Source organism: Cyclopterus lumpus, chromosome 13, assembly GCF_009769545.1.
Source record: "Cyclopterus lumpus isolate fCycLum1 chromosome 13, fCycLum1.pri, whole genome shotgun sequence".
In the NCBI taxonomy this organism is placed as follows: domain Eukaryota; kingdom Metazoa; phylum Chordata; class Actinopteri; order Perciformes; family Cyclopteridae; genus Cyclopterus; species Cyclopterus lumpus.
This window is the reverse complement of record NC_046978.1, coordinates 1,662,623-1,682,195: the sequence shown is the minus strand read 5'-3', so window position 1 is coordinate 1,682,195 and position 19,573 is coordinate 1,662,623. Positions and strand designations below refer to the sequence as shown.

The 19,573-nt window shown below is 40.1% G+C and overlaps 2 protein-coding genes across 5 annotated transcripts in view; one reads left to right on the top strand and one right to left on the bottom strand.

Annotated features, from left to right (window-relative positions):
• The first annotated feature begins 93 nt into the window (after positions 1-93).
• On the top strand, positions 94-3,145 carry msantd4 (Myb/SANT-like DNA-binding domain containing 4 with coiled-coils). The gene is made up of 5 exons (XM_034548948.1): positions 94-135; positions 252-440; positions 1,067-1,162; positions 1,257-1,553; positions 2,390-3,145. Exons 1-5 carry the CDS (start codon positions 94-96, stop codon positions 3,143-3,145), a joined length of 1,380 nt encoding a protein of 459 aa, XP_034404839.1.
• Positions 3,146-14,138: 10,993 nt separating this feature from the next.
• Positions 14,139-19,573, bottom strand: part of gria4a (glutamate receptor, ionotropic, AMPA 4a) — a 90,930-nt gene continuing 85,495 nt past the window's right edge. For 2 of the 4 annotated variants that reach the window (XM_034548100.1, XM_034548097.1), the window contains exons 17-18: positions 18,841-18,978; positions 14,139-14,303 (exon numbers count right to left, since the gene is read on the bottom strand). In XM_034548100.1, the coding sequence (XP_034403991.1) occupies positions 14,139-14,303; positions 18,841-18,978 (303 nt within the window). Of the gene's footprint in view, positions 14,304-18,732; positions 18,979-19,573 lie in introns of those variants that run through there. The other 2 variants (XM_034548098.1, XM_034548099.1) reach the window with 1 other exon arrangement.

Sequence of the window (19,573 nt, the reverse complement as noted above, 5' to 3'; positions counted from 1 at the left end):
CTCCACACACTTCTCTCTCACGTGGCATTACACAGAGCCAGCATCTAGTGTAACAGCTGAGATTAGTCCTCCAGGTGGAAAACTTCACAGGGAATGCTGGAGCCACTGAGGGATTCCTCCCTGAGGAAAACCACTGTGATTCTGAAGAAAAGCTACACTTCTAGACATGGATTAACTTTTACAAATAACATCCCCCCTTTACTCTGACCTCTGACTGCTCTCTTTCCTTGTCTTCTTGCTTCCCTCCCCAGTTGTCTATCCTTGTCTCTTTTCTCTCTCCCTGTCTCTGGGGTTTCTGTCCCCTTCTTGCTGCCACGCTGGATTTCCTGCAGGTGAAGCATCTGAAGAGGAAGAGGAAGAGCAACTACAGTGTGAGAGAAACACAGACGCTCATCAGGGAAATCCACAAGAGGACGGACGTGTTGTTCTCTAGACAGCAGGTATAGATTTCTTCTTCTCTTCTATTAGATAGATCAACTGAAGCACAAATCAATGATCTCTCATCAATAGAAACTTCTTATGTGAAAATAGTTTTCAAACCATTTGTTTAATGTCATTCATTTCATTACTGTGTCATTGAGGACACAACTGACATGCTCATCCAAAATGCAAGTCATAACATATTAAAACATTATGAGTCAGATAAAGAGTAAATCTTGATCATTCGACCGGGTCTCCGATAGGTCAGCTCCTAAGTTAAATGAAAGTGTAGTGCAGAAATACTTTAGAAGTAGCATTTCCATGATCACCAGAGAGCACTGATACAGTTCATTTTTCCAAAATGTACGTGATGCTTGTCACAAATGTTTTTCTTTACATAATGTATTTGTGGAAATAAAATTTAAAGCGTAAAATATCTACATTGGTATTGGCCCCAAAATTATCCCCTATTATTATAGAGCTGCAATTTTGTCTTACAGACGTGTCATCTTTTTTTTGTTGTAAAACTGACATTTCTGTTATTTTGACAGGAATTACTTTGTCCTCACAGAAGCCATGTTAGAATTGTCAGAATAAAACAATCACACTGTTGTTGTTTTTTCTTTTCTTCTCTCTGTGTGAAAAGAACACAGCCATTAATGAGTTGAAGAGAGAGGCATGGGATGAAGTGGCTCAAGGTGTTAATTCACTGGGAGAGGGAGAGCTACGCACTGCTGCTGAGGTGTGTTTATTTCTATGTTTGAATCATACTTTTCTAATGTTTTATATAAAACCTATTAAACACCAGTACTTTTCCTCCATAATCTCCTGTGCAGGTGAAGCGTCGATACCTGGACTGGCGTTCACTGGTGAAAAGAAAACAGCTTCGGGCTGAGCTCTCTCTCTCCTCCTCATCCTCGTCTGTGGCCCTGAAGACTGAGTATGATCACTCCTCCCCCGAGCATGAGGCAGTTTCTCTGGGATCTGGGTGTGACCAGCTGCTTGACCTCTCGAGCCTCTCGAAGGATTGTCACTGTGACTGGCCGGAGCTGGCATCTCTCGGGGAACCGAATGGGCAGGCCATGATGGCACCGCTGGGCGTGAAGATGGAGGACGATGTCAGTGAATACAGAGTAAGAAACAAAACCCATCATACGTCATACGGTAGTGCCTGATAACTATAGATTAGATATTCTAATTAAACCTTAGAGTCCGTTAATTAAACTAACATGTAAATGAGGACATTCTTTTCTCAAACACCTTCATGTTCTTTGATAAAGAGCTCACATTAACAGTGTTCATGTTAAGTTGCTAAGATGCAAGTATTTTCTAATGTGTTCATTAGCTTAATTAATATCCCCACTGGCAGAGGTAGTTATGTTAAACATAGCACAGTGCCAGCACGTTGTAGCTCAAGTGGCTCCTGTTAAGCCGTCCTTTTGATGAAGGTTAAGATCAAATTAAATTAAGGGATTAAGGTATTCATTAGGATTTATTTAAACTTGACATGTAAATGTTTCTTTTTTACAATTGCATTTAGATGTGTTCACAGATAAAATCATCCCCTGTTCAAACTGTGGTATTACAATCTTCCACAATCGTTCTCAAAAAAAATATCCCATCTCCTAACAGTGTAATTAACCTGTATCCAGTCTTTTAAAATTCTTTATAATATCAGCCAGACAATCTCCAGTAGTAAAAGGGGTAATAGTATTGAGTCTCATCTGTATTCAGTGGCATTCAATAAAAAACGGCCAAACATTCTTTATACAGTAAAAGGAGATCAAAGCTGCAGAGGCTTAGATCTCCTGATTTGTTTTGTCTCTGTAGGTCAAGTTCCAAAAATGCTGCGATCCTGCATATCCCCTAAATAAACTTTCATCATCTTTTATCAAGGTTACTTTCTGAGACTCTCTCATGACAAATACACTCGCGAGTGCTCCTTTAAGAATTTCCTCTCTCCTTCTAGCTGGATGGTGATGGTGATATGGGAGATGGAGAATTAGATGAAGATGATATTCCCTCCCTCCTCAGTGACATTGAGTCACGTGGTGGGGGGCATGTTGGTGATGTTTACACCCACAACGACTTGGACATGCTCAGCTCCTCAAAGAATCCGACCTCGACCACCAACAGAGGCCCTCCACTCGCTGGGGGCCCGATGGGGACGCCAGCCCATGCTCTGGGTGGACAAACCAATCATGAAAACACGGGGGCGGGGATTCTGGTTGCTGTTGAGAAACAGCGATTGGAGCTGGAAAAACAGCGCCTGGTTGTGGAAACTGAACGCCTGGTAGTGGAAAAAGAGCGTCTGGTTGTGGAGAAGGAGCGACTTTGTCAGATGGAGGTAGAGAGGGAAAGGCTGCAGCTGGAGAGAGAGAGGTTGCAGGTGGAAAGGGAAAGGCTGAGGCTTCTGCTCCTTAGCAAATCAGAGCAGGTCGACTCCTCCTTCTACCTGCCACCACAACAAGGCCCGCCTTCATCCTCCACGTCTTTACCTTCCACTTATGATGGACAGAGGGAGAGAGATAAAGAAAGTAAAGCGTGGATTCCAATGGTGAATCTGGAGACAGAAAGGCTGAAACTAGAGAAGGAGCGAGTGCAGCTAGAGAAAGAGAGGCTGCAGTTTTTTAAATTTGAGGCAGGCAGACTGCAGATTGAGAGAGAACGCCTTCAAGTTGAGAAAGAGAGAATGCAGCTGCACAAAGATTATCAGGGCCACTGAGAAAATGACTAATAACAGAGAGAGAAAGAGAGAGAGAGAGAGAGAGATGAATACATTGGATTTTCACCAGATTCAGGGTTACTTCTAATACTGAAAACAACCCAGAATGTGAATTGCATCGGCAGCTGTTCCTTTATTGAGTTACACACACACACACACACACGCACACACGCACACACACACACACACACACACACACACACACACACACACACACACACACACACACACACACACACACACACACACACACAAAAGGAAGGTGGTAGGCACATAAATGATCAATCCTGACTTGAAATCTGGCCAAGGACAAGACTGAGAGAGAGGGCTGGCATATTTATGACCAACATGATAAAGCAGTGCCTTATGATGTCTTCAGAAAATGGGTGATTGGACAGAAAAGATGCCATGATGTTAAAATCAAGGATTTGTTGGCTGGCCTTGGACATATTTGATTTATGAAATGTTAAGTACCTTATCCAAATACACATAGCGTGCAGTATTAAACTTGAAATGCTGGGATATCAAAGCAAAACACCCTTACCTTTGTAGGAATGTTTTATAATGTTATACATGAAGAACGGAATCATGTAGTCTTACTCTGCATTTATGCACCAAATCCGTGCCAATTTTTTTTACTGCATGGGTTCTTGTTCGTATAATTTAACTTCATACATTCAAAAACAAAAGCACAATATTGTTACTTGTACATTCTTTGGTATTCATGTTTTGCTGTTAAGTTCTTTTGTTAAAATGTCGTTTACATGGTAATTCTTGTGACTTTGTATATTCGTCCAGCAGTTTTAAACTGTCACGTTTACCGGTATTATATAATTGTTTTTTGAAGCCTCGAATTCAGCTGTCGCCATGTTGTTTTTTTTGCTCCCATTGAACAGAAGTTACTATATTTGAGCAGTGACGTCGAGAAGCCGGTAGCCTGCCCTATAGCATATATTTCTTTTATTCCAGACTCATGAGTCCATAAAGCAATGAACACAAATACAACAACAATATATAAAATACAATACAATACAGGGACATAGGTACAATTACTGCAGTTAAAAAGTCACTTGTGGTTTAAAAACATACAAAAATACCTTGTATCACTTTGTGTTGGCTCAGTTAAGACTTTTATAATTACATTTTTTGAGTCATTTAATCGACATTTAAATGTGTATATAAAATTCCTCAACACAGCATGGAAAGTGGGAACATTACGAGTCACAAACATCTGACTTGCACTTGTCCATCTGGGAAGCTGGAGCAAGATTCTGAAAGCATCATTAAATGCCACCTGAATCTTTTTAATGTCCACTTTACTATAACTGCACCACAGGTGGGCTGTATAGAGAGGAGTACAGTAGGCTCTGAAGAGAGCAGTTTGAACATCTTCTGTACACATATGACATTTACGTGCCAGCATGTTGGCTTGTGCATAAAGTTTGCAACACTGCCGCTGCACATCGTCATCATCACTGAGGTCGTTCCTGATGATGTGACCCAAATATCTGACTTTCTGCACCACATTTAGCTCCTGGTCTCCCAAAAAAAGGAAGGAAAATGTAGCTTCTGATCCTCCTTGGTTTTAGCTATCATGATAACACTCTTTTTAGAGTTGAACCTGATGTCATAGTGCACCCCATATCTTGAGCAGACTCTGAGCAATTGTTGTAAACCAGCGCTGTAAGGGGGCAGGACCACGAAGTCGTCAGCGTAGATCAGATGGTTAATAAGACGTTCCCCCACCATACATCCTGTCTTACACTCTTTTAACTCTTTAGAAAGGTCGTCCATATATAGATTAAAAAGAGCAGGTGACAGTATTCCACCTTGTCGGACCCCATTGGTCACTAGGAAGGGTGCAGATACACTCTTACCCCATCTAGCTCGCATGGTTTGACGTGAATACCAAAAGTGCAACATTCTAATCAAATACGGAGGGACCCCTCGTTCTTGCAATTTGATAAACAAGTTGGAATGATTCATTCGATCAAAAGCTTTAGATGCATCTAGGAAACACATAAATATTGTGGTGTTATGTCTCCTGTATTTACTAACAACTTCTTTCAGTGCATATATACATAAGTCTGTGCTATGTTTACTTTTAAAACCAAATTGATTATCAGTGGTTATGATGTAATCTTGAAGCCTATCTAAGAGGATTCGTTCTAATACTTTAGAAATTATACCGGCCAGAGCAATTGGTCGGTAATTTTCAATGCTGGATATTTTGCCGGTTTTATTTTTGATTACTGGCACTAACAGAACAGTGAGCATCAAGTCAGGAAGAAGTACGCCATGCATTAACAATCCAGAGAAACACAGAGCCAGTAACACTGACATTCTGTTGCTAGCATAACTCAGATGTTCTGCTGTTATTTGTTCAATGCCAATTTTTCAATGGCATACAACACTTCATCAGGTCGAATACACACACCAGCATCATTGGGAACCTCACCAATATTACATGTGTCACTCTTAACACTGTTGAAAATATCCCTATAATGTTTACTCCACAGATCTGCAATACTGTCTGAACCAATAGCCCCATCAATATTGGATGGCAGTGGTATCTTAATGTTATTGGCAACCTTAACTTCTCTCCAGAATTCATAAACATTGTTCTGTTGAAACTTGTTGGCCATGGAGTTTGCCCTCATGGCCTGTTCATTTCTTTTAATGAAGCGCACAGTGTATTTAAATCTAGCATTTGCTTGTTTCTTATGTTCACACTCTGGACCACGCCTTGCTTTTCCGGATAAAACCAAAGTTATAAAAAGCTTCTTTAGCCTCTATATGGAGTTCAGATACATATTCATTCCATCCTGGTCTAAGATTATGTTGTTTAGCCCTTTTTTTGCAAAATGATTTACTAACATTATTTAGACAATTCACAATGTTATCATACATTACACATATATCACTATTGTGGTTTTGGTTCTTACAGTTAATGTTGCCACACAGAATTGCATCAAGTGGTATGTCAATATTTCCGAGGCTCTTATCAGTTTGTTAATTACTCCACTTTATGATCTATTTTACTCTAAATGGACCATAATTTACTAAATAAGCATCATGCTGTACTGAAGAAGACTTAAAACTAGTGATTAAGACCATAAACTCAAGTTTATAATGTTTACTGAGGGTAATAAATCACGTGAGAAGTAGGTTAATTTACTCAGAGACTTCCATTCAATCTGATTTATTTTTGCAACCGGAGGAGTCGCCCCAAGCTTCTCAGTAGAAAGAATGCAACATTTAAGACACTTCCGCATCGGTTTCACTCAGCAGAACCGGGCTCAAAAAAACTGCATAAACAAAAGTACAATGCGTATGTAAATAACGTAACATAAGTACATAAAAAACGTAACCACCGTGGCACTGGTCACGATCACCCCACCTACCAGCCGAAAGCGGACCCGCTTGCATTTTATACTACGTCACTTGTTGAGAGGGTATCGTAGTTTAGCGGATACATTCACATTGCAGTCAGTACAGACGACATGGCATATTAATGACACGCAAAAAAGCAATCTTATTGCACACTAAATGGTCTAACATGACGAATTGTTGAGTTATTCATACGGCATTGGGTGAATCCAGCACCCTGAAACTGAATCCAGCCTCTTCTTTTTGTGACATGTCAGAATTTCTGCTGTTAAAAAAAGTACTATTAAGATTAGCTGTTTGTGCCATTAAGATTTGTGGACTTGGAAAAGAGCCCGAACATCTGCGATGGGCAGCTACTGGTGTGCATGCTAAAAAATGAAAGGGAAATATTCCTGTAAATGCTTTGTGTCTCCAGTTTTGTTGTGCTGTGAATATACTGTGAAGTGTTACTGGCTGCTAAAAACTATATTTTGCTAGTGTGTACTGAAGGTTACAGTTGGTTACAGAAGGTTATGTTGTCCGACACATCGAACACTTGTTTTGGAAACAATTAACCCTTTTTAATGTTTTGTCTATGTAAGCAACTTGATTTCAGGTCACATAACCGGTGTAGCATTTTTTTATTTTCTTCTAATATATGTATACTATGTACATATATTCATATACAGTATATGTATATATATCTATAGATATATATATGTATGCATATGTGTGTGTACTTTTTTTTTCTACGTATAATTTTTTAAGATTTCTTACTAAGTCCATGTGCTCTGTGTTGATAAATTACTTAATAATTTTAACATGACCTCCAGACAAAATCTGTAATGATCAGAGTTTAATAAAACGGAGCCCAGACTCTGTGTTCTATCTCTTGTCTTGATGTACTTTGTTGATTTCCTGAACGTCGTCCCTGGTTAGTCCCACAGAACCCAGTAAGATCCAGGTGGGGGTCCTATTAACTGTCTTTTTGTGCCGAAGCACACAAGTTCTCCAGTGGGTTCAAACCTATCGCACATTATCTCTCCTGATTCTGGTGGCCATCTATGGACAAGGACACCTGTGCCTTTGTACTTGCTTGCACTGCTTGCACTCGCAGCAAGTCATCTCACCAACCATCCACCGGCATAGTTTGTCCCCTTCCTGTCCTGCGGTGTCCTTGGAGCCACATTGGTCTCAATTTTGTTCCCAGCTTCCACCGTGTCAGGATAAGGACTCCATACTCACCATCGTTCACGGATGTGGGAGGCCCACTTGGCTCTGTTTCGATCCGCCGAACGCACCCAGCGCATTGCTGACTGCCATCGGACCCCAGCACCAGCACCAGTTGAAGCCTGTCTCTGCCCGTCCGGATCATTGACAACCACCCTGCCACCCTACATTAGGGTGTGGCGGCTCAGTGATGAGCAGGGTCGTCCTTCAATCAGAGGATCGGTGGTTCGATCCCCGGCTCCACTAGCCCATGTCGATGGGTCCTTGTTAAGACACTTAACCCCAAAATTCCTTGTGATTGATGTCATGTAGTGTTAAAGCGCTTTGAGTGGTCAGAAGACTAGAAAAGCTCTTTACAAGTACAGGTCCATTTATCATTTACCGTGGCGGATTCTGGATGTGCGCACTCGGGGTCGGGAACACCAGTATCTTGTGGACTGGGAGGGATATGGTCCTGATGAGCGGCACTGGATATCCCACCAGTTCATCTTGGACCCTTCCCTCATTCGGGACTTCCATAGGGACCACCCTGGCAGGCCTGGTGGTTCGCCTGGAGGCTCTCGTTGAGGGGGAGGTAGTGTCACGGCCAGGCCATTTCTAATATTCAGTTAACCTCCACTAGAGGTGCTGTATCCAAAGAATTTTTCTCTGTCAAGATTCTGTATTAAACAGTATTTTGTGAACTTTGTGGAGTGTGAGATTGGTGTAAAGATATTCCAAACTGGAAAGTGAAGCTGTTCAAAAGAATGACATTATAATGGCACAATCTTCTATATCTTTTAAAATGTTACTTGGAATATAACAGCATGAAGGTTTGAGGTTCACTTTGCACAGCAGTTCAGTTTCAGCTACTCTAAAATAGGCAATGTTAGCTGTATATTCTTACACAGAGTGGATGGGTCAGATATATGTACAGCTTTCAGATTAATACACAACCTAAATGTTGCTATCCTGTTTTTGAAATCATCTGCAGACACACCAAATCACATCACACGAGCAAAGGTAATATTGTTGTTGCCATTGGGCATTGGATTTAAGGATCTATGACTAGTTTCAAAAAGCACGCTGGGGAAATGCTGCTTTTTGCACCCAGCTTCAAAATCTTGATGTGATTCATCTTGCTAGTATGTTATAGTATATCATCCTCTCTACAATTTCTTCTGAGATTTGCAGATGATAAGAAGGTGACTTTCACTCCTAGTTTATATTAAAAAAGTGTCAAATATATGTATCACAAGATGAGTGAATACTGCAAAAGCAGTAATGCATTGCAACACATATTTAGTTTTCACTGTGATTGAAAAGAGATAATCATACTGAGAACCAAAGGATTTCTTAATCAACTTGTAAACAGTTCCATTTGATTTACTCTTTAATCTAAACCAAAATATTGTAGTCACACTTTTCAGATAGCATTAAACATGAATACAAGTCAGATTTACTTTTAAGTCTGTCAAAAAATGACATCTGTATTAATCCAGCCATGTAAAATCACATGTGTTCATTCGTTGTCATCTAATGTCTTGTGTGTATGACATGTACGTCTGTATACAGTATAGGTAAGTGTTTATAATATTATTATAATATATAAATTCATATCTCAGCAGTCCAACAGCAACAAGGATGGCTTGTGTGTGCTATGAGTGTTGGGGAATTCAATTTCCTCTCCTCAAATAAAAATTAAGAGAGGGGCTGTGAATGAGAAATCAGGGTTTGAGATATCTTCCCTAGAGAGAGTAATGCAGAAGAATGGATAACTGAAGTATGACAGGAAGTGGGAGGATGAAGAGAACGAGCATGAGTAAAAAGAGAGCGACAACAGAGGCGAAATGAGGAGGGGCTGAACAAGATGGGGGCAATACAGAGTTGAGGGAGGGAAAGACAGAGACTGAGATGAAATGAGACAATAAAAATGAAAAGGCTGCTGTCGCTTCTAAGTGACAATAAAAGAGGTAGATTGAAGGTGTATGTGTGTGTGTGCATTTGCACGTGAAGATGCAAGGTTAAAAGGTTGGTGGAACCACCTTAAAATTGTTATTTTGCTTCATCTTTGGGTAAATGGGAAATACTTGTCAGTAATAACCCAGCTTGGTGTGTGAGCGTGTATATGTGTGTGTGTGTGTGTGTGTGTGTGTGTGTGTGTGTGTGAAAGAGATAGGAAATAATGGGAAACACTTGTCAGTGATGGCTCTGCATTAGAAGTGTTGGGTCCCCACAGACAAAAACGAGCCCTAATGACAAAATCGCAGCAGGGAATTTAACCCTGTACCAGCTGGTCTACAACATTGTGAGGCTTCACATAAACAGAACAGATATTACAACTTTAAAACTTCTGGTGAGGCTTAAAAGTGCAGCTGTTCTTGAGGACATTTCAAAGCCGCTGAGTAATTGAGTTGAGCTCTGATTTGAAGGTTAAATCCCCCACTACAGCTGTGTTGTAATTTTCAAGACACTATTAGGCACAATTATAATGGAAATGTTCGAGCTTATGACAAATCTTCGGTCCACCACTTTTGTTCAGATGGAAATATCTCAACGGCTATAAGAAGGATTGGCACACTTTTGCACTGACATCCATCGTCCCCAGATGACGAATCCTACTGACTTTGGGGATCCCCTGATGTTCTTCCTCAAGTGTCAACCTCAGGATGCCATTTGTGGCTTTGAATGAAAGGTCTTGACAAATATTAGGTGGCGTGCCATGACATTTGGTACACACATTCAATATTTTGTACATACCTTTGGATGATCCTCTGACTTATGGTCTAGCGCCATCATCAGGTAAAAAATTGTATTTGTTCAACCCATAGTCTGGAACCGAGCCACATTTCGTAATCTATAATGTTTTTCTTCAATAAATGTAGCTGTAATAATACTTATGCATTATAGATTACTTACACGTTAAATCTGCTAATCCCATTTTATTACCAGTTCGAAATTAAAGAGAAGAAGCAATCCAATATGCTGAATAAAATGACCTTTACAGTATGATTCAGATATAAATAAGGCCCACAGGATGGATGGTTGCCGTAAACAGGAACAGGATCGGGGGATAAATAACCACGCAGAGAGAGCAGGTTCAGCATTGATGTTTTACTAGAAAAAGAAACCAAATGGTAAAACAAAAAACAAAGGAAGAAAAAAAAAAATGTTAAAGCCAGAACGTAGACAGCCAAGCAGTTTGCTGTTAGCTGTCTAATTATGTGCTGGAGGTGGCAAAAAAAGAAAGACAACAGTATCATGTACAGTTCAACCGCCTGGTGTGGTGATAGCTAGATCAGTGTTAAATGTCTCTTCACAAATGTATCCACTAACTATTTCCAGTATATATGTTGGATTGCTGCAGTGCTGCTGAACTGATACCCTGGGCTGAGAGGACGTGAATGAAACTGTCTACCTTATTCTTTAGAGCCATGAAGAGGGTTTTTGTTTGAGATACTTGTGGTTTTAAGGTATTATTTCCCATTTATACTTGTGTCTTTAGAGTGTGACTTAAATACATGCAGACTGATGCGTGATGAGGTATGTGTTTGAGTTTAACTAAGAAGTTGGACGTTTTTCAATGTTTTTTTATTGTTAGAGGTTTGAGGTGACGACGTAGAAGGTACGCAATGTTCAGAACAAAGAGCCAGAAGAAACTCAGATTGTCAGATGGTGCCTTGAGTTCTCTATCCCATTACTTTGCAGTGAGTCAGGGCAGAACATAAAGTAATGTGTCATTGCTGAGATGCACTTTGTACAGACAGTTCTGTCTTACAATGGGACAGACATTATGGGAGATAAAAGCATTGAGAAGGTAAGACAAAGACAAACCAAGGGAAGGAACAAGGATTGAGAGATGGTTGACAGGGCAATGGTCAAACAGTAGAATAACAAAAAACAAAGAGGTCAAGTAAGAATAGGAGAGATGAGCAGGGCAGCAAACACAATATTTCAGTCCTACACACAGTATAGATGGATTATGACACGAGCTATATCTAGGCATCACCACCAGGCTAAGTTGCATTACAAAAGTAAAAATGCACTGATGTATATCCATTAAATATATAGATTCTCTTTTCCTAATTGATCCTCAGATATTAAAGCAATGTATATTTCACCCTCCCTCAGGCCGGCAGTTGGTGGATGCACCAAAACAGGCTGCCATACGCTATGTCACATATTTTAAACATTTTGTAGGATTGATTGGTCTTGCCAAGCATGATGTCCTCAACATGTGTAAACCCGGCTCAGTTTGCACTGGTGTTGGATTTAAATCTGAAGCTGACTTACATCTGATGAGAAGACAAATAACAAAAAGCACTGAGGCGATATGAAATGCAACACAAATGCTACACTCACCAAATGTCAAACAGTATTGTTTCCCTACAGTTTGGTAATTGCAGTAGCCCATCCTCTCTAGAGGCCTTCCTAAAAGCTTCAGTGCTCAATACTGGCACCTACATGCTGTCTCAGGGGCCCAGCAACACTGTTAGATAATGAAAATCAGTGTGAAACAGACAGACAGGCATAAATAAAATGGTTCGAACCTCTTACAGGACTGGAGTGATCTGAGCTGACCCTGTGTGTGCAACAATGTGTGTGTGTGTACGTGCGTTCCTACGTATGTGTCTGTGTTGTTCAGTGTTGAGCAGGAGACTGTGGCGTATTAATATTCTCAAGTTATCAAAAAAAACAGCCATATAACAGAATGTATGCCATGGCCTATGAAAATCTGTGATCAATGTTTTCTCTATAGACGTATAGATATATATTTATTTGTATTATATATAATATGTAGATTTATAAAAAAAGATTTGATCTTAATTACAAGTAGTGGCATTTTCTTTTATATTCATTATTGCAATGAATTGTTATCTAAGATGATTAAAAAAGACAGGTGAGTGTGTTTTGCTACGCAGTTATTTACAACAGTTTTAAAAAGCAAGCTTTCTGATATGGTACCTTTCCCCGGCCACTGAAAAAGACTGAGGATCTCAAATGACAACCAAACTGCCCATTAGAGTCATTACCTTCAGAGAAATCTTAAATTATACCTATAGTTCAAGTCAAATGAAGCGCACCCACCATAAACTAGTGGTTCTCAACCTTATTACGGCCCTTGAAACAAATGGTTTACTTCTCTAGTCCACTGCTGGGAAACATTCAAAGAACGATGGACTTTGATTTGAATTTATATTGCTCTGCTATTTGAATTTATTATCCAAGAGGACACGGAGGCAGAATTAGTTTCCACAGTTAAAAGGTTTTAAACATCACATTTCCTGCACCATTCAATTTTTCCCCAAGGTCACACACAGGTTGAGAAGCACTTCATTAGGTAGCCATTTGAGATCTGCCCATGTCTTTAATTGTTTCTTTCCATAACTGAATATACAGTTTAAACTTTGCATTTGCCACTCAGCAAAAAGTAATCATCAATTTGCTATTTAGCATATCTACTGTCATGATGATGCTGTTGATGAAGGACTTTTACTACTGTTTATTTATTCTTTTACAAACCCCTGTGAAATCTATGGCCGTGTTCAGCCGTGAGATCATGTGTGTTTCGAGGTTACTTCTGTTCTATGTTGGCTGATTATCTCGCTGGTTTTGGAGCGAGAAATCATTCTATATGCGTAGTAAGAAAGCATTTCATTCAATTTGAACAGTCCATGGCAAAGTAGCTAATTTGCACAGTCTGAACGTTCAAGCTTACAGTTTTCTGGTCTTCTAAGGGTGATAATACCTGGCACTCTTTGCAGGCAAGTTAAGATGACGATGACCATGATGATGATGATGATGATGAAAACAATGTTTGTAGTCTTAGTAAGGCGTTGTCAAGGGGTGCGGCGCGTTGGCCAACACTGTCCTACAAAGACAGAGCAGGAATAGAGTTGTTTGGTTGTCTTTTTTTCTTTTTTTTAACGTTCACCTGCGATCATCATCCTTATCACTATCATCATCATGATCAGTTTTGCGGTCATGTTCACAGCTCATAGTTCATTTCATGTAAGTCTGTGCTGGCTTTCCTGTCGGTTTGTTGATATCAGGATGGTGTCCTCCCAAAAAACAATAGAATGAATGCTGCAGGCAAGTGTGATAGTCATAGTTGTCCTTTGTTTTTTTTCTCCACTGTTCACTCCGTAGTTTTTTTTCCACTTATCTCTTGTAAAATAAGTCAATGGCAGCAGGAAAGTGAAATGATGATGCGCAGTGTTTGTGTACTCAAGTGTGTAACAATGTGAGTGTTTGTATTTCAGTATCTGTAATTGTATATATATATATATATATATATATATGTTTGTGTTATGCATGAAAATGGTAAGTGTCTGATTGCATGTTTGTTTGTTTGTGTCCTTGTCGAAGTCTGTATGTTTGAGTGTCGTTAAGGCACGGAAGGTGTTTTTGGTTTTCAGGGCAGTCCGGAGGAGACCACTGCAAGGCCAGGGTGTCGGAGGGAGGCGCGGCCAGCATGCACGGCTTTGGGGCAGTCTGGCGTCAGGACGCGGCCATTCTCCCCCACACTTCCCGTGATGGACAGACGGGCCTTGTTCCGCATGGCTTCAGAAAAAGACAGCTATATGAGGAGAGGTGGAGGTGTGGACGGAGAAGGGAATAGAGATGGCAGTGGAGATTTAGTTTGGAAAAACAATCATGTCATAGTCATATGCAAATGCTCGTCTGGACTCTATGGGAAACACTCTCCTCCAATCACGAGCCGTGTATGTCTATTGAAAAGTTGCATAAGCCGGCCAATCAGGACGTACCTAGCCGTAAACAGGTGAACCCCACCCTACAACGCTGCTCTTCTTTATAACCGTGGCTGCCACAGCGGAGCAGTAGGAGTAGGGAGCCCAAGTAAACCCAGGTAGTATGTAACTGACCTGGCTAGAGTCATGGGACCTTGCAGGGGTCTAGAACACAAGATCTAGAGTCCCTGCACACCACATTACTCAAAGAGCGCTGGGCCATGTAGGTGTATGATGCCCAGAGGGAGGTCAGGCGTAACACAAGCAACAAACATTCAGATTGTTCACAATCTGAATGTTTCACATTCACAAGTCTTCACAAGTCTTGTGTCGTTACAGAGCGCAGACCCTGAAAAGAAGCCCGACATGTCCAAGAGTAGACATGTCGTATGAGTAGAGCGAGGCGTAATCCACAATTAAGCCGTATATATGTTCTCAACACTCACCAAACCGAACAAGACTGCTAACCCTGCAGACACTGCCTCACTGCATGTAAAGTGTTTGTGGGCCACAGTGGGAGAATATCTTCCTGCCTGACTATAGACTTGAGACTCACAAAGCTATCCGGCAAGACCTTTCTTGGACAGGGTTTTACTGGCTACACCGAAGCACAGCTGTTCAGTGAGTCTGATGGGGGCCATGCATTCAATATAACATGACAACACAAGTACTTGGTAAAGCAGATGTAACTTTGCCTTCCTGTCTCTTACATGGGGTTGAAGACAAAAGGCATTACGGCAGAGAAAAGGATGCCTTATATACTGTAGGGTACGCATGTTTTCGGGGAGGCACGTCCAATTTGGCCAGCAACCATTTTTAGTTGACAAACTTGTGATTGTGATTGGAGGAGAGTATTACCTTTAGAGTTCAGTAGAGATGGAGTGAGTTAGAACAACTGTGCAACAACAAACTTTCATAAAGACAGAAATTTCTATAAAAACGCATGCACAAAGAACACTTACATGCATGTGCCTGTACAGCATACACACTGAACATACAATGAGGCAAACAGAAAGGTGTGAGGGTGCAATCACGCACAGTCAAAACAGTACAGGGTACATTGTGCTATTTGCATTCCAGTCTATTTCTGTTGCTGTAAGACTCGCATTATAAGCTTCCGAATGAAACAATCAAATAATTGATAACAGTCAACAGTTTTGATAATTGATTAATTGTTAAATAAATTTTCCAAGAAAAAAATGCCAAGTGGTTGGTGGCTCCAGCATTTCAAATGTCACACTGCCAGGTTAAAAAGTAAGTAATTCATTAAATAGAGAGTTACAGACATTTTTTATGGAATATTTCACCCAAAAGCAATATCATTATTTTTTTTAAATGTTATTATTTATTTATTTTATTTTGTAGAAAAAACTCCTCTGGGACCATAGAGAGCCCTGGGAGGTGAGTGCTAAATATAATTTATATTTTCTTGGGTGAACTATTCTTTTCAGTTTTTTTGATCAGAATTCACCATCCGCTGCTTTAAATAGCATTTATAGATGTTCTGGGTGCACTTATTTGTTGTTAATCAAAGTTGTAATGCCTGTGACTTCATCTGTGAGTGCACCCCAAACTACACATTCAAACCTCACAATGCAAATGCACCACCATCATAGTTTAACTAGAGGCAAACGTAAATGTAAAAGCAGGCACAACTAACAAACATGTACATAGTAGACAGGTGGATTTGGATTGTAGACATCTGCATTTTAAAGGTGACCATGCATTTCTGGGTTTCTCTTAAATGAAAAATTCCAGTGAGGATTTGAAAGGAATTAGAAGGTGAGGACTTTGGAAAAAGACAAAAGGAAAACAAGAAGGAGTTTTTTAAGGTTTCAGATTTATAGAGAGGGAGTGACAGACTATACTGCTCAGAGGATGGTGACACTTCACACAGACAGGCTACTCTGTGATGTTTCACTGTCATATCTCATATTTTACAACTGGCTGTGCATCTTTTGAGAACATGTATTGAGTAAAATTAGTGTTGCTTGAGCTCTGAATGGCTTTATCAACACGTGTCTGTAACTGAAGTTAGAGGACAGAACAGTTAACTCTGCAGCTAAAGACAGCCAGATGTATTTGGTAATACATAATAATCTTCTTTTAATACGTGTTGTCTTGCTGATGTACAGCTCAATTAAAAACCAAAGAAGAACATGTAATAGAGCATCTAAGAAAACATTCAAGGAACCTACAAATATTTAGTCCTACAGTCTACTTTCGAGATGATTTATCTGTGGTAAACCTTACACTTCATTTGAACTTGGCATGGCTACCTGTGGACAGATAGTAACCAATATTTAGTGTACCACATTTATCTGTCATTATTTCTGTTTCCTGGGTATTGATCTGCACTAGGTGATTATCAAATATGACCTCATAATGCCTCTGGAAGGTTTGCTAAGCACATCGTCGAATTGAGGTCCAGTATTTCCTATTGCTTAAGTGAATTGCTCTCTTCCATCAATAAACATGACTCATGTTTTTACAACGGCATCACTGAGTCACCGTTCTGTATGAAGTGTTTGCTTCATCAATTATTCCTCTCCATTAACACTAAGTAACTGGGATGATTGGAAGTTGTCAGGGCTGGAATAAGTCAGAGTCTCTGTTTAGACCGTCTACGACAGGGGTGCACAACTCCAGTTTATGGATGGCAAATTAAAGGTGCAGTGTATGAATAGGGTACACTGCCGACTACTAGCCACCAGAACTGTGAAATATCAATTCAGTAAGACTAAACTGTCGGTACTGTACAAGGTTGACGAAGGTTTTGTGTGCCTAGTTTTGTCGTTTGTTAACTAGATTCTCATGTCTACGCTTGATATTTCTAGTCATGGTTGGATAGATTAACATCTGAAATAAAACACTTGATGTATGAGTCCATCTTAATGAGCCTCTAGAAGTCAAGATTAGTATAGTGTACCCATAAGGGATTGGCTTATAATCAGTATATTAGATAGAATATAAAGAACATAAAACCACTAAACCTGCAGGTTTGGCTGCAGGTTGACTGTCATCTATGGACACAAATTAAAAACAATTAAAAACTGCTGCTGATGAAAATAAATCCTGCTATTTAATTTGTTTACATAATAACACACATTTACTAGATTATACATGTTAACTAAATGGACAAGATTAGATCAGTATTTAAAGGGAATATTTGAAACTTGGCTGAAGTTGTCAAAAGTGCATTTTTAACCTAAATTAGTTTGAATTGGCTTAACGTGAATTGGTTTTAAAAGTTTGTTCACGCACTCATGCCATTTTGACATTGCAGGGGTCCTACTAGTCTAGTTATTAAAAGTATGGCAGACATCCACTGACATAAAAACAACTTAATAGTGTTCTTGAATTCCTGAAATATCTATCACATAATGGCTGAAAGTTATATTCAGACCGTAGTTAGTGATAATTGATGCCCACGCGTTCTCCAATTAATTTGTAGCTAGAAGCATTCACTAACTTTAATGAGGAACATCACAGTAACCGTGTTCCTAAGGGTAGTGAAGTGTCAATGTAGACTATTGCTACAACCTTAAAATAGTTTTTCTTGCAAACTACTTCATCTTCTTAATTGTGAAGATGTTCTGCTTTTAATGACTTATGATAATGATAGTTCATTGAATAATAATTGGTATTTAATTAATTATTACTTTCTTGGGATAACAATTGGTAGATTAATTGATGAAGGACATTTTTGTGAGTTGCAGTCCTATACAGTACACTATACTATACAAAAATGTTCTTAGCACAGCACTAGTCCCTGAGGATGGAGTTGTGCATCCCTTCTTCGTCATTATTGTGTTGACTATTAGCTAAAATTACAATGCAGGTGCCTAATCAAGTCATGAGCCAAGAGCATCATCATCATCATCATCATCATCATCTGCAGCCAAAGACGATGGAACCAAATATGTAGTCACAAATATAACCCCAATCTAGCTGGGGGTGAAATGCTGAATAATGAAAAAAAAAATGCAACAAAACAAATTTAAACCCCAAAATCTAAAAATCTAAGATAATATTAGGCCAATAAAGAAACAAAACAGCCCAAAGTTTTCACGAAACATAAACAGCTACATTGGTTCCACAATGCTTGACCACATCCTCATCACCACATGAAGAACAACACGGTTGCGTGGGGCTGCTGCGTCAGCCTCTACATCGACAATACAATAATCTACAGCACCACCACCATGATCAACAACGCCATTACCCCACCTATATGGGAGCCTCTAAATCCTACCCCTATATCTTGACCCCCTCGGAGCCGTACACGTTGTACCCCTCCCTATAAGTGGCTAGATTCTGGGTGCTGGGGGAGGGGCTGGGGCAGTGGGGGGGGCTAAGGTCCACCTTCATGCGCTTGGCTTCGGCCCGTGACTTGTAGCAGAACTCGACCAGGGCCACCAGCATGGCCAAGCCCAGGCCGCCCACAAGGATGTAGAAGACCCCCGCCACGTTGGACAGGCTCAGAGCCTGGGATGACTTGTCCTGGAGAGAGGCAGTGGGATGAGGTTTGGGGAAGAGTGGACCAGGAAAAGGAAAAAGTTGGGGTGGAGGGAGGAGGCAGCAGAAGGATGGAGTTTAAGTAAAAAGGGGAAACAATGTGAAACAATGTGAAAAAAGAAGAACAAAAGAGAGCAAAGGAGCAGAGTGGGACGTTTATGAAAGATGAAGTTTAGGCAGGTGTGTGAAAAAGACAATATGTGATTAAGGAGAGGAGATAGGCAAGTGGGATAAGAGGTAGAGGGAGAAGAGGAGAATACAGGGAGTAAGAAAGCAGGAGAGGGAAGTGAATGAGGAGTAGGGGGTGAGCATATGGGAAAATAGGTGGGGGAAAAAGCAGACAGAAACAGTAGATACAGTGGGTTAGATACAGAAATGGAGATTGCCACAGAAAGAAAAGTGATGTTTAGTGTTATACTTTTCAAATGTACTATAGTATGACACTGAAATTACATTTGTTATCACTTAATTATGAGTTACATACATTTACATTCTACTTTTACTACAATAATTACTACTATTACTACTATCACCACAACGCCTACTACATACTATACATCTGCAACAGTCAATAAAACTA